This window comes from Mesocricetus auratus, unplaced genomic scaffold, assembly GCF_017639785.1.
Source record: "Mesocricetus auratus isolate SY011 unplaced genomic scaffold, BCM_Maur_2.0 Super-Scaffold_100010, whole genome shotgun sequence".
NCBI lineage: Eukaryota > Metazoa > Chordata > Mammalia > Rodentia > Cricetidae > Mesocricetus > Mesocricetus auratus.
Genome location: NW_024429194.1, coordinates 23,180,815 through 23,195,985, shown reverse-complemented (window position 1 = coordinate 23,195,985; position 15,171 = coordinate 23,180,815). Strand labels below are relative to the sequence as shown.

The window sequence follows — 15,171 nt, the reverse complement described above, 5'->3', positions numbered from 1 at the left end:
AGAACAGACAGTGCTCTCAACCTGTGAGCCATCTCTTCAGCCCCCCTGAAGTTCAAAATATTTTAAAAATTAATACTTGTTGGGGAAGTCTTGTGTATATGCCAATAAAGAACTGTTGGCCAATAGGGAAGCAAGTTAGGTGGGACTAGGAGTCGAGGAGGACTCTGGGTAGGAGAAACACAGTAAGTCAAGATGTAGCTACCATAGGGGTCAGAAGTCCGGACCCCTTTCTCTGGTAAGAGAAATACTTAGATGGGTTAAATACTTAAGTCAGAGCTAGCCAGTAAGAAAAAGCAAGGCCAACAGCTTCATAATTAATATAGCCTCCTGTGTGTTTATTTGGGACTGATGCGGCTCTGGAACCAGGCTGGCGGGAAGGCTTCCCATTACAAATACTTATTTAAAAATTGAAGTGAAAGATAAAAAAAAAAAGAAATGAACAATAAAATGAAATAGAAGGTATGTTTCAGTCATTGTGTCTTCCTGGTTAGGTAGGATCCCTACCCACTGTGTTTGCTATTGTTGGAAATCTAAATTTTCCTCCCCCCCCCCCCAGTACTGGGGATTTTTTTTATAAATTTAATTAAAAACGAAAAACGATCTTAGATTTGTAGAATGTTGTCAAAGTGGGCTGTAAAGATGGCTCAGTTGTTAAAGCACTTGCTGAGGACCTGGGTTCAGTTCCCAGAACTCACAACCAGGAAACTCACAGTCATCTGTAACTCCAGTTCCAGGGTATCCCACTCTCTACTGGCTTCCATGAGCTTGAAAGCACCTGAAACTCCAGTTCCAGGAAAGTACACAGAAAACAATACCATTTGAAGTGAAGTACATCTACATGAAACATCTACATGCAAGTTGTTATGATTCTGAAATTTACACTGAAAACTAAAATGTCAAAACAAACACTTGTGCAAGATAAATACACAATCTACCAGCCAGTTGCCTGGTGCGTAGATAGGGGGCAGTCTTTCTGGGCCATCTGAGGCGCTGTTCAATAGTGAGAGCTCTTTCACTGTGCTGACTCATTAGATTTTTATCTTTTGCAAGCTCTCCTCCAGTGGAAATCCATAATAAATTTATTTAAATGAGGCACTTGAGAAATGTTCTCTGGAACTTAGTAAAATAAATGTTAATTACTACTAATAGGAACTTGGAGATGTTGATTATATTTGGAAGGCATAAGTAAAATATGATTTTTGTCTTTATAAGCCATGTTGTAATTTCATAAACAAATTAAGATTGTTTGGCCCCAGTATATAACCTGGTGAATTTTGTTGCCAGAACAGAAAAGACAAGATGGGAAAAAGAAACGTTTTTCTCTTTAATTTTCTTTACTTATGTGACTCATGTGACAGTTTGTGGGGTTGGGTCTGTCACCACAGTTGGTGACTATTATCATCTTTTCCTTTACAGTCTCTTTGGTACATATATGGTCCAGTAACGCATGCTAGTTGTCCCTGTGGAAGGCTATCTCCATATCTTTAGTATATCACTTGGTAGGTTTTTAGTAGGTGTTTATGACAACTTTGCTGTCTTGAGATCTTGCATTTGGGAAATTTTAACTGACATCCAGTGATTTTTCTTAGAATGTGTTTCTCTGGTGATTTTCTGTGTTAGCTCTTCTTGAGATGTGATCTAGCCTTTCCAAAAAATTTGAATTTCCTTTTGTTGTACATGTCTTAGTACTATATTTGAACATGGTTTCTAGTCCTCTATTTAGAGCCTACCTTTGGCTCTGCCATTGTTAGATCCTTTTGACCTCATCTGTGTATTAGTTACTTGTCTCACTGTTGTGACAATTAAAAAAGTAACAACAACAAAAAACCCCACAGCCTGACAAGTTGTTTTGGGCTGGTTAATTTTGGCTTGCAGTTTAAGGGTACTATCCATCAGAGTGAGCAGGAGGTAGTAGATAACATTATGTCCACAATATGGAATCCAAACATAGTGAATTCTTGTGCTCAGCTCTTCTCCTTTTTTATTCAGTGTATTAAAATTATACTAAATACTATGACTTTTACCATTTTCACAGCCTGTGGAATGGTGCTGCTCACGTGAATTAACTTAATGTAAGCAAGGAGTCCCTCTCAGACAGTCCCAGAGACTTGTTTCCATGGTGATTTCGAGATTACCCATCATGATCTGCCATTCACAAGTTTTCTCTACTATTTTCTTGAAATCTTTGTACTTAAGTCACATTGCCCTCACTTCTTCCTCTACCCCTCACCTCATTGACCCCACTTTGTGAGGTCTTTTCTTTATGATCCTTGTCACTTACAAGTAGTGTCACTTTTCTTCAAGTAACTGCTAGGAGGATCTTTGTTTATCTAGTAGTTCTATTGCTCTTTTCTACATATTTCTGAGGTCCCCAGACCCAAAGCATTTGAGACTTATTTCTTATGCACTTGAGCTGTTGTTTTAAGTGCTTGACTCCCAGGACTGTTAGGTCCATCAGTTGCTGTACCCGTGTCTACTTCTGGCTGTGGCTGTCATTTTGTCGCTATTTTCTTGGAGGACGTTTAACCCTTCTGTGCTTTCCTTTAACCTTTCCTTGCTTACAGTCAGTATGGTTTTTTAATTGAACACACTCTGTGGTTAAAAATTAATAATATTTATATAATAGTCACTTGTTGTCAGATGATGCCTGGTAAAACTCCTGATGGATGCCTGAGACCACAGATTGCACTGATCCCCACATATACTATGGGTTTGCATATATATATATATATATGAACTTACGATAAGGTTTAACTTATTAACTAGACACTGCAAGAGATTAGCAACAGTAGCTGACCAAATGGAGCAATCATAACAATGTGCTGTAATAAAATTGCCAGGACCACTCACTGCTCTTACACTATACAGCCAATATTAAGTAAAATAAGTCTACTTAACTACAAGTGCCATGATACCATAGAAGTCGACCTGATAACAAAAAATGGCTACAAGTGACTAATGAACAGGCTGTATATGCAAGGTAAATAGGCTGGACTAAGCTTCCCATTAACTAATGAGAAGTTATTGTTGTGGACTTCATTTCCACTTGTGTGTTCTCAGATGCTTATTGTGCTCTGGATCCACCTTACCTGTGCTGGTACCAAAAGACCACACATACAAGAACACATTTCATGTCAATATAATTCTCTCAAACTGCTATACCTCATTATTTGTACTTCTCCCAGGAATTATGTAGTGATCTGACCAATAAATAGTTAATTATTGTAATTTAAATACTATCTTGAGTTTGAGGCCAACCTAGGCTACAGAGTAACACCCTGTCTCAAAAAAAAAAAGAAAGAAAGAAAGAAAGAAAAGGCAGTGTCTTATGCCTCAGCATCATATTTATGCAACCTTTTGCATTAGTCTAATCATTTTTACTTCTGAGGCATTTCTCAGCTGCTTTGGATTGCAAACAAAGAAGTCAGTAGTATACTTTATGCTCGTTTTTATCAGTCAGGGATTTTGTGCTCCCCATTTAAAAACAAAAGGAATTATTGTATCCCTAGTCATAGTCATAAAGGATATAAAAGAGCACCACACTGGAGATAGTATTAAGCCAATCTTGAAAGATTGTTTTCTCTTATTTGTAGTTCCTAGATTGTATATAGATACATAAATCATGTATGCATATATGACTTAAAAAAACATAATAAGTAAAAGTAACATCATGAGGATGAGAGTAACATTTTTGTAATTATCTTTTGTTGTTGTTGTTGTTGTTGCTTTTGCTCCCAATACTGGGCACCAAACTCAAGACCTTGTGCATGTTCACAAATGTTCTACCACTAAACTATATTCCCAGCCACAAGTAGGTTTCCACTGTGACACAGAGTGGCCTGATACTCTTTCCTTGCATCCTGGGTTCTCAGATCCTGTGCACTGGTTCTAGAATCCTAAGCCAGAGCACCACTGTCTCTGGCAGGATAACACTGCTGTCTACTGAGGCCCCTCTTCTTATTATACCCTTCTAATCAGTGAAGTCCAAAAATTTGCTTCTTCCAAAAAGTCAGTGTTGCATGAGATAATATCAGATCACATAGTAACTTATAAAGTACTCTGAAAGTGTATGCATTGAGGTATTTATATAAGTTCAGTAGATAGAGCAAATGAAGATGGCAGTCACAAACCCAGACTTAGAGTTTCCAGATTAGTGGGGAGTGACCTCTCTGTCATGAAGAGCTCATGAGACACAATCCACTGTCAAATATCCTCCAGGCACCATCCTTTGTCATAAGCTGACTCTGCTGACTGTTGGCACACTGGTGGCCTTCTATAAGGATGGGAGCCCAGTCAACAATAATGAGAGGTTACTGTTATGGAGTTCATTTCCACTTCGGTGTCCTTTGTTCTTAAGCCCACTGAGGAAACCCGAAGTGATTGGAGAAGGAGATCACTGACGTTCTCTGGAAGGCCCCTGCAGCCTTCACATTGAATTGTTCACATGAGGTGTTTCCCTGAGATCTTTCATGCAGTCTGCATTAGTTCCTTTTCTCATTGCTGGGACTTAGTATTCACATGAACCAGCTTAAGAAAGGAAGGGTTTATTTTGGCTTACAGTTCAAGGGGATACAGCTCATCATGGTAATGGTGTGAGGCAGCTAGCCATATTGCATCTGCTGTCAGAAACAGAAAGACAAATGCTGGTGTTCAGCTCATTTTCTCTTTTTTATTAAGTCCAGGTCCCTATGGCGTGGGATGATATTATCCACATTCAGGGTAGGTCCTTCCCCCTTAGTGTAACATTTCTCAGAATAACCTATATATGTGTTTCCTTGATGACTATGATGACTAACCACCACACAGTATAAACACACTCTGCCAGGCTCATTTCAATAGACTCCTTTTATTTACATAGCTCTTGCCTTGATGCCATGTTACCAGTCCTTCCAGGTACCTCTGTCTGGTTAAATTTATAGGTACTGTCTATTAGGTCTTCTTTCCTCAATCAAAGTAAACTACAGATACATTAGAAAGTACTGCTACACTGCCTTTCAGAGACCACACCTTCAAAGGGATGGATGCTATCATCCTCCACTTACCGTGAATGCAAGTATAGAGGCTCACTGGGAGCTCTGCAGTGAAGATAACGAGCTCCTTCTTCCTCTTTCTGCATATATTGTCTGTGACTGTGGTTTCTAACTTACTCTTTCTCAAAAGTGCCCCTACTTTTCACCTAAGAGACTTAGTAAAACCCTAAATTCAGTGATGTGATTTAACAACTTTTTTTTTTTCTGTAAGAAGTTCAAGACCCCCTTCAATGGGAGCCTTTGTATTATTCTATTTGTAGCCTGGAGTCACAAATCCAGAGATTGGGCTTACCCTTCTATGTCTATCTACTCTGTTTCTCCAGGCCTGTTTTTGTGAATCCCTGTATATCTTTCCAGTAAATCTTTTCCAACCAAAGTTAGTTTCTTGTGCTTGTAATCAAGAACACAAACAGAGAGCTGGAGAGATGCTCGGTTGTCAAGAGCACTAACTGCTCTGCCAGAGGACTCGGGTTTGATTCTCCGCACCCACATGGCTGTTCACAACCATGACAACTCTAGTTCCAGGGGATCCAAAGTCCTCTTCTGATTTCTGTGGGCACCAGACACATAGGCAGTACACAGACATTTATGCAGGCAAAACACCCATACACATAAAATAAATTTTAAAAATGACATTGACATTAGGAGAGAAATGTAGAAACAAACCCCCAGGAGCCTGTAGGAATAATGAGTAGGCTAGATGACTAGGGAATAACTCAGATCCCATTAATTTTAAAAATACTGGCTAATTTTTACTGATTAATTGTTACATTTAATCACTAAAATAAAGTTCCTTTTAACCTGAGTAACATTGTTCTGTCTCTTTACTCTACCTCAGTGTTGGATTCCTATGTCCTCTAATGGGAACTTCATTCTGGTAAGCACAGACAAATGTTAGTTACTTTAACAGATTTCTTAGCATTTTGGAAATTATTGGGACCCATGTTTTTAAATGTCTGGGTTCTTAGTTGCAAGCAAGAGAATGGGATTCTGATTGGAAAAGGAATTTAGCGGAAGGGTAATGAAGGGATTTCAGAAACAGTGAAGGCTTATTCACCTGAGAGTAGTACAAAGGTAATTCTGCGGAGCCAAGAAGCCTTATCTTCGTCTTTTATAAGAATTAGTGGTCCACAATCCCACCTCTTCTCTTGTAAGACACCATTGACACAGTCCTTTCTGCTACCTCTACCTCTACAACCACTAAAAGTATTTTCACTGCCATGAATGAATACTGAGAGCTTCTCTTGTCTTTGGGGCACTGTCTTTGCATTAGGAATCTTGGGTTGAGAGTTTGAATATTGTATACTGAATTCTGTTTTCATACACAGAGGCTTTCCAGGAAACATGTAGTAGGACCTGGTTATTTCTGTCATGGGAATTATACTTAACTTTATCCTGCTATATGCACCGTGAAGTCTCCCCATTTTAATGTTATGCCTTGTTTACCTTTCACTTTATGGCATTCACTAGTCACCCTCAAACAATGTTGAATAGGGTTGAGAAAAAACATTCTTGTCTTATTCCTGATCTATGGGAAAACATTTAGACTTTCACCATTAAATTTGTTATTAGTCTAGGATGAGGGAGGGTATGTGTGTATGTGCACATATGCATATGCACATGTAGAAACCTGATATTTGGGTGTCTTCTATTTCTTCCCACCTTATTTTTGAGGTAGAGTCTCACAGAACCTGGAGTTCCATGATTTGACAAGACTAGCTGTCCAAAAGGCTCCAGGGATCCTCCTGTCTTTGCCTTTCCAGTGCTGGTATATACTCAGAGCTGGCTTTTTTTAAAAACATAGGTGTTAGGTTCCAAACTGAGGTCATAATTCCTATGCAGCAAGCATTCTACTGGTTGAGCCATCTCCTGAGGCCCAGCCCTAGGATTTTCTTGGAAGGTTTTAATCAAATAAAAGAAGTTTCTATCCATTGATGATGTGCTTTTATTATGCATGAATGTGAAAATTCTCTCAAATTCTGTTTATTCTGTCCATTAGTTCTTGCTTCTTTCTCCTATTACATTGAGATGGTTGTATGAGCTCTGTGATTGTTAATATGGTAAATTATAGTGATCAATTTTCTTATGATGGATAAATTTTAAATTAATTGGTTATACTTTTTAAATATAACACCACAGCTGAATTCTGTTTTAAGTCTTTTATAGAAGCTATCTAGAAAAGCATCTGGACTTTGAGTTTTCTTTGTGAGAAGATTTTAAAATAGTAGCTTAATTTCTTTAATAGATACAGGGATACAGATATTGATTTATTGTTGAAGAATCCTGGGCAGTTTGTATTTCAAGGAATTTGCCTATTTCATGCAAGATTTTAGATTTATTGGATAAAAATCATTAGTCACTGCCTTATCCTTTTCATGTGTGTAGGATGTTAACGATGTCCCTACTCTCACTCTAATACTTAGAATTCGTGTCTTTGACTCACTGTTTTTCTTGACTCTAACCAGGATCTCATCTGTTTCACTCTTCCTTCACAGTTTGCTTCTTTTCTGCCCACTAGCTCTTGTTTCTGTATTTTTCTTTTTCCTGTTACTTACCTGGATTCTAATTGCCTTTAGTTAAAGCTTCTATCACTGTGACAAAGCACCATAAATAAGGCAACTTATTTAAAAAAAATAAAAGCAAGCATTTAATTAGGCTTATAGTTTCCATGGGTTAGAGTCTTGGCTGTGGGTGCTACACAGTGTCCCTAGAGGATATGGGCTGGTGAGCAGCTGTATGTGGACTGTGGAGCTGCTCTTTGATGGCTTCTATGTGAGAAGTGGGACTAGCGCTGCTGCAAAACTTCTGTAGTCTAGTAATCAGGTGGAAGGTCAGAATTTGCTAAAAAGTCTGCCAGTGTGGCAGGCAGAACCTTGATCCCCATTTACTACTGTGCACCTAAGCACTCTGGCAGCCTGGCATCGACGCTTCAATAGGAAGCAAGATCTTTTTCATAGAGATTGAATGATTCTGGTAAAGGCCCTGATGCTAGATCGAGGCTCCCTGTAGGAGGAGCTAAAGGTGGATTCTCTGGTCATCTAAGTGGATAAATAGGCATATGTTACAGAGAAGGTAGCTATTTTTGGTTTCCCTAGGACCTTTTACAAAGACAGCTCCTTAAGAATGATATCATGTTTCTGATCTGTGTCTGGATTTGACACTAAGTTCACACTTGAAATCTGTATGTGGATGAGATTTCTTTTATTTTTCATTTTTTATTTTAATTTTAAATAGCTTGTTTTACACGTCAATCCCAGTTCCCTCTCCCTCCCCTCCTCCCGCACTCCCCTTCCCCCCTACCCTCCCACCCTATTGCCAAATCCTTCCACATAGGGGATGTCTAGAGTCTGTCACTTTACTCTGGGTAGGGTCCAGGCACTCCCCTAAGAGTCCAGGCTGAGAGAGCATCCCTCTTTGTGCTATAGGCACACGATGACTGTTTGTATTCCAGGGATAGACACTGATCCACAACTCAGGGCCCCATAGGTTGCCCAGGCCTTCTCGCTGACACTCACATTTGGGGGGTCCAGATCAGTCCCATGCTGGCCTCCCAGCTGTCGGTCTGGGGTCCAAGAGCTCTCCCCTGTTCAGATCAGCTGTCTCTGCTGGTTTTGCCAGCCCAATCTTTGCCAATTTGCTCATCACTCCTCTCTCTCTGTCACTGGGTTCCTTGGGTTCAGTTCAGTGATTAATTGTGTGTTTGCCTCTGCTTCCATCAGGTCACAGGATGAAGGCTCCCGGATGGTTATAGACATCAAGTTCATTATTAGGAATGGGCATTCGAGGTGGTCTCACCACTATTGCTTAGCTTGCCAATTGGTGTTATCCCTTTAGATCACTCGAGGTCACTCTGGTGCCTGATCTGTCTTCTGTGGATGAGAATTCTTACAGGAGTAGAGAACTATCCATTTTATTTTTATTTAATTAAAATATACTTTTATTATCTCTTCTTCTTCCTCCTCCTGCTCCTTCCATGCCCCCAACTCCCCCCCAAATATCTGGGGCCTCCTCTTCTTTAACCATTGTTGTTAAATGTACATATAAACAAATAAATATTTAAATACAACCTGCTGAGTTCATTCAGTGTTACCTGCATGTGTATGTTTCTAGGGCTGAACAGTTTGTACTGGATAGCCAGTCGGGGCTCATCCCTGGGGGAGACTAATTTGCCTTCTATCAGCAGTTGTTAATTGCTTGTAGCTCCTTCATCTAGGGGTAGGGCTACATAAGAGTGGGGTAACTCATTTTTGTTGGGATGCCAATGGTTGTTGGAATTACTTAGGTCTTCTGTAGGTAGTAATGTTGAAACTTCGTGAATGCAGCTTCCTTGTCAGAGCTAGAAGGCAAATCTCACAGCAGACTTCCTGTTGACTCTGACTCTTACAATCTCCCTAGCCTCTTTTCTCATGATGTTTCCTGAGCCTTATGTGCAGGAGCTATGTTGCAGATGTATCAACAGGGACTAGGCACACCCTGGTCAATTGTGACTGAATTTAACTAGCTGTGGTAACACCCTTATTCACTGTTGGTAGACTACAAACCAATGAAGCCACCATGGAAACCAGAGTGGAGAATTCTCAAAAAGCTAGAAGTAGATACACCGTATAACCAAGCTAATTCCACTCCTTGGCATGTGCCCAAAGGACTCAACATCCCACTCTACAGATACTAGCTCAGTCATGTTCACTGCCACTGTCTGTAGTAGCTAGAAAATGGAGACAAGGCTCAAGTTGTAAATGTCCTTCAGTTGATGAATGGATAATGAAAATGTGGAGTATATACACAATGGGATTCCACTCAACTTTAAAGAAAAATGAAATTTGCAAGTGAACGGATAGAAATAGAATATATTATACCGAGTGAAGTAAGCCAGACCAGAAAGACAAACATTACATGCTTTTTCTCATTTCTGGTTATTAGCTCTGAATTTATCCATTTTAATATACAAGACACATGTTTTAAACAATAGAACTCAAGTCATAATGTTAGGACTGTCCTAGTGTATGCCATCTTGGGTTTTGTTGGTTTTGTTTTTTCTTTTGAGACAGAGTCTCACCATGTAGTCCTGGCTGGTCTGGAACTTGCTATATAAACCATGCTGTGCTAGAACTCACATTGATCTACTTCTCTGTGTACCACCATGCCAAGCACCATCTTGTTTTTAAAAGGCCAATCCTAAAGTGTAAACTATAGCTTGCTTAATTTTTTTCGTAACTTTTGTATTTGGATAAACTACTTTCACATTTTAAAGGTGAATTTTAATAGAATTGCAAAACAAGTATGGACTCCAACTCTAACTTAGTGAGTATGACCTAAGGTATTTAGAAGCATCTGAAACTCATAATTTGAACTCTGTCTTCTCCCCTAATATTTCTAAGGGCTGCACTGAGCTACTTCCTCCTTTCCTCTAATTATCATGATTTAGCAGCAAGCTAAGTTGGCCAAACTTTTCTAAAGGAACTTGCCAAAAGCATCCCTGCAGTGATTTCACAACATCAATGTTGAAGCAGGGTGTGGTGGCATGTGCCTGTAATCCTAGCATTTGGGAGGCTGAAGCAGGAGAATTCCCAGTTGGAGGACAGCCTGGGTTATATAATAAGACTGTCCAAAAGAAAAAAAAAAAAAGACTGTCAAAGGTGTATGGGAACTAATTTTGACTTCTCCATGAGGAAAATAGCAGAATTCCAAGAAGTTCTGCCTTCTTCCCCATTTCCTCTGGTCAGAATTTGTTCTGGAAGGTGCAATTCTACTATAGTCATGGACTTCATAAGGACTTTCTTAATAACTCATTTTAGAGAAGAGACCAGGGCCTATATCTCATTTGTTCACTAATACAATTGCCTGCTGTCTGCTCTATCCACAGGCAACTGGCTAAGAGTCTTGGACAGGCTGGTGAAATCGAGCCTGAAACAGAAGGGATCCTGACAGAATATGGTGTGGACTTCTCTGATTTCTCTTCAGAAGTTCTTGAATGTCTCCCTCAAAGCCTGCCCTGGACAATTCCACCTGATGAGTTGGGCAAGAGAAGGGACCTAAGGTAATCATGTGGAACACCTAGGAACAGCTGTTCCTGCTCTGTGCCTCTAGGGGCTGGGCTGAGGTGTTTCCTTCTTTCATTTGTATTCAGTTGCAAATCTGGTGCTTCTGTGCCAGAGGTCAGCAAGTTATGGATTACCATCTGAGTCCAGCCCACTGCTTGAGTTCATTAACTGAAGATGGATTTCAAACTTTTTAATGATTTGAAAACTTACAGTAATAGTTAATAGTTAGGAATAGGTAGTAATTTTCCTAAAATGATAGGAGATTCTCAATTCCATGTTCAGTCAGGTTGCAGTAGAGCACAACTGTGTATGCTTTGCTTATTATCGATCAGCCATTCTGCATGACAACTTCATAGTAATTGCAGCACTAGTGTGGCCTAAAAATATTGACTCTCTGACCTTTGGCAGAAGTTTGCTTCTACAATGGTTCTAGACCATTCTAATTTCAAAAGATGCAGGTGCCTTTTCCTATTCTCTTCTTGCTGGACCCCCAAAGTCTTCTTTTAAAAAAAGGCAATGTTATCTGCTTAGAAGTGCTTCCTCTAAATGGGCCTCTCTAGGCACATAGCAGAAGATTCAGGACCTTGTGCTTGGAGTCTCATTTTAAAGCTTTACTTTTAGGTCTGGAATTTATTGGAAAGTACTTTTGTGGTATTTTTATAACAACATCTTCTTTGAAGATGTTTCTTCATTGTGGGATGTTAGTTCTTTTCTGATATTTCTCTTCAGAATTTGGTTTCAGTACTGGCATTCATTCTGGATGCCACATGGAGATACTTAGAACCAACAGTTTTCATACAACCCACCACGGAGGCTGTGGAAGGTTTTTGCTAAGGTTATCCCGTGTCAGAGTCTTTCCACCACGCTTGCTTGCTCTGTAGCTGAACTTATGGTGCCTTCAGCTCCAAGTGTTCAGTGCTCTAGCAAGTCTGAGGATACTTTTTTGCCTTCTCATACATTGTATCTTTTTAGAACTTACTGTCTTTTTTTTTTTTTTGCTTTTATTGCTGAGAGTATGTGTGGAAAATTAGATAATAGTCCTTTCCTAATGGAAATAGATGTTGTAGTTGAACTGATTTGGCCCAAATGTGGTCCTGGATGTTACTAAAACTGCACACCTGTGTTCTTGCTGGTACATAGGGTATTATCTCCTCTGAGGTGTTGACCCTGAACCTTTTGGAATTTTTGTTGTGTCATGTACAATTGAGAGTTTTACTGCGATCTTTTGAATTAGGACTATGTAAAAAACTTTAATGAAGCCAAATGTAGTAGTACAACATTGTAATCTCAGCATTTGTGAAAATGAGGCGGGAGATTCATGCTGTGCCTTGGTGAGTTCTAGATCAGTATAGGCTGCACAATAAGATCCTATCTCAAAAAACAAAGACCTTGGGTCTTATATATGATGAAGATATATTATATTTATGTATGAAATTGTCAAAGAATAAAAAACATGAGAAAAAGGCTAAAACAAAAGAAACAGGAAAAAGTAATAAGGAATGATTAAATTCTAATAATAATTATTATTATTTGAAGTATAATTTAGTGCCAATTCAATTTCAAGTGTGCCCTTTACCACAAAACTCTATTTATAGAAATGTATCCCACTGAGAGAAGTGTTCAAAGATATATGAGCAGAGATTTTTCATTGTTTTATTGTAAAGGAAAACAGGAGACACTGCTAAGTCCATCAGTGATGGAATGACTTAACAACCTAAATCCATATGGTAACATGACCTCCAGCTCTTCAAAAAAGGGGCACTGGATCCATATGATCTGTCCTGGAGAGAAGAACGTCAAATATTGTTAAGTGAAAGAAGCACACTGCAGGTCAATATGAATATGATCCTTATTTTTGTGAAGTCAGTGATCCACAGCTATATAAGTGCACGTGCACACACACACACACACAAACACAATCACATGTATGTGTATATACACATATGCACATGCACATTTAAAGTATATATGTATAGAAAATGATATAGAAGGAAGTAAATCGAACTGGCTACATAGATGACTAACATGGGAAATCGGTTCAGGGGAGTAATAAAAAGGCAGGCAAGCAATATTCTACTATTCACTAACATACTATGCCATTGCTAAAATCTTTAAAATAACTTCAAGAAATCATAAATACAAATGTCAGAATATAGATAGATATATTCATTTTTTTTTCTGACATGATCATGGTCTGCAGAAAAATACTAAACATTTCAGTGGTCACAGGCCCAGAGCTGCTTCAAGTTATCCTTTTGTGGCTCCATCTTGCTATTGGTTTGGCCCCTGTTGCCTTCTGGGCTGAGTTACAGAATAGACCTCGATCTGCAGAAAGCTTCCGTTAAGTCTCACTGTGAGTCCTGAGAAGGACCCTGGAAGTAGAGGACCTTTGTGGATGCTCTCTGCTATTAATGTAGTAACAAATGTTTAAAAATCCCTTTAACTTTCCAATGTTTTCACCCCAATATTATGTTTCTACACTTCACATCAGATTCATTTATTCTTTTATATTTAAAATTTTAAATGGCTTCTTGATATCTAAAATAGTCATCTTTACCCATTGGTGAACATGCATTCCCACTAATGCATGCCTTTTTTTTTAGCATCAAAAATAATTTATTGGCTGTTGTTATCATTAGATAATTTAAAAGCATGCCTTTTAAAAATTATAAAAATTTAATATATTACTAATCTGTTGTTTATATTATAAACCTAAACAAAAGTAGAAAAAATAAAAATGAAATGAATTTTAAATATTTTAATATATTTATTATAGGTATTAAAAACCCTGTTTCTTCATATTGATAATTTTACTTTGGGTGAAAGCAGTTCAACTGGGTGCTATTGATTTTTTTAAACTTTGTTTTAATAACCTATAGTATGGAAATTTAAATATCTGATTGTAAGTCCTGTATATTTTGTTTGTTTAGACAGTGTCTCAATATGTAACTGTGACTGGCCTGGAACATGTTATGTTCACAAAAAACTCACAGAAATTCACCTGCCACTGTCTCCCAAGTGTTGAAACTAAAAGCATGTGCCACCATGGGTGACCTAGTTCTGTATATTTTGGCACTTTATTTTAATGATCACTATAAAAAAATAAATGGATCTATGGATGGATGAATGGATGGATGGATGAATGGATAGATGGGTAGATTAGATAGATAGGTAGATAGGTAGATGCATCTATCCTTATTTTTGTTTAGAAGAAAGTAAAAGTACCTTTTAAAGACATGAGCTGTGTTTACTAAACCATAATACTCCTTTTTTAGGTTCTATTCAACAGTTCTATCCAAGTTTATTGAAAACACAGGTAATAAACTTTGTTTTTCCTGTGTTAGTTCTTGTGGCCTGGTTGAAAAGTGCTGCATTATTAGTTTTTGGGTTTGTTGCTTTGCTTTTTGAGACATGATCTCACTCTTGTCACTTAAACGGGCCTTAAACTCCAGTCCTCCTGCTGCAGCCTCCCAATGCTAGTTGTTACAGACATGCACTGTCATACCCAGTGTTCCAATGCTAGGGTCACAGGCATGCACATCATACCCAGTGTTAGAAATTTTTTAAAAGCCTCATAATTCTAAGCAAACTGTTTCAGTGACATCGTAAAAACTAGATGTAAAGTTCTGGTATGTATTTTGGGTGTGTACATGCAATAATTTAGTAGTTTGTATGTAGACATAATTTTAGACTTCAAACAAGCACCACTGTTAAAAAAATCTAGATGTGGAAATCTCTGGGTTTGATCCTGGCACTGCAAAACCAAACCAAAACAACATCAACAAAAAACCAAAAACTTTAATGTTCTTCTAAATATAAACAGCATCTTGTTTTCAAATTCAATAACCCATTTTCCTTAATGTTAAAGTTCTGTCTTCTCCTTGAAGGGACAATCATTGTGTTTACTTTTTCTAAGTACCTCAAAGGTTTTGGCAGCCATTGTTACAGTCAGGCATGAGGAGCTTCCACAAGAAGTGCCAGTTTTGCTATGTACTTGGTGTTATTGTTTTGAGGAGCACTGTTACTGTTATCTTAAGCTTCTGCATATTTCCAGTAATATTTTAATAATGCATCTGTGTTATAAAGATCAATTTAGCTAA

At 38.4% G+C, this 15,171-nt stretch overlaps 1 protein-coding gene across 3 annotated transcripts in view; it reads left to right on the top strand.

Moving 5' to 3' along the window:
- The window catches only part of Dis3l2 (DIS3 like 3'-5' exoribonuclease 2), a 330,069-nt gene that overhangs the window by 158,610 nt on the left and 156,288 nt on the right, over nt 1-15,171 (top strand). For all 3 annotated transcript variants that reach the window (XM_040753119.1, XM_040753118.1, XM_040753120.1), the window contains one exon: nt 10,894-11,067. In XM_040753119.1, coding sequence (XP_040609053.1) covers nt 10,894-11,067 — 174 coding nt within the window. The remainder of the gene's footprint in view (nt 1-10,893; nt 11,068-15,171) is intronic.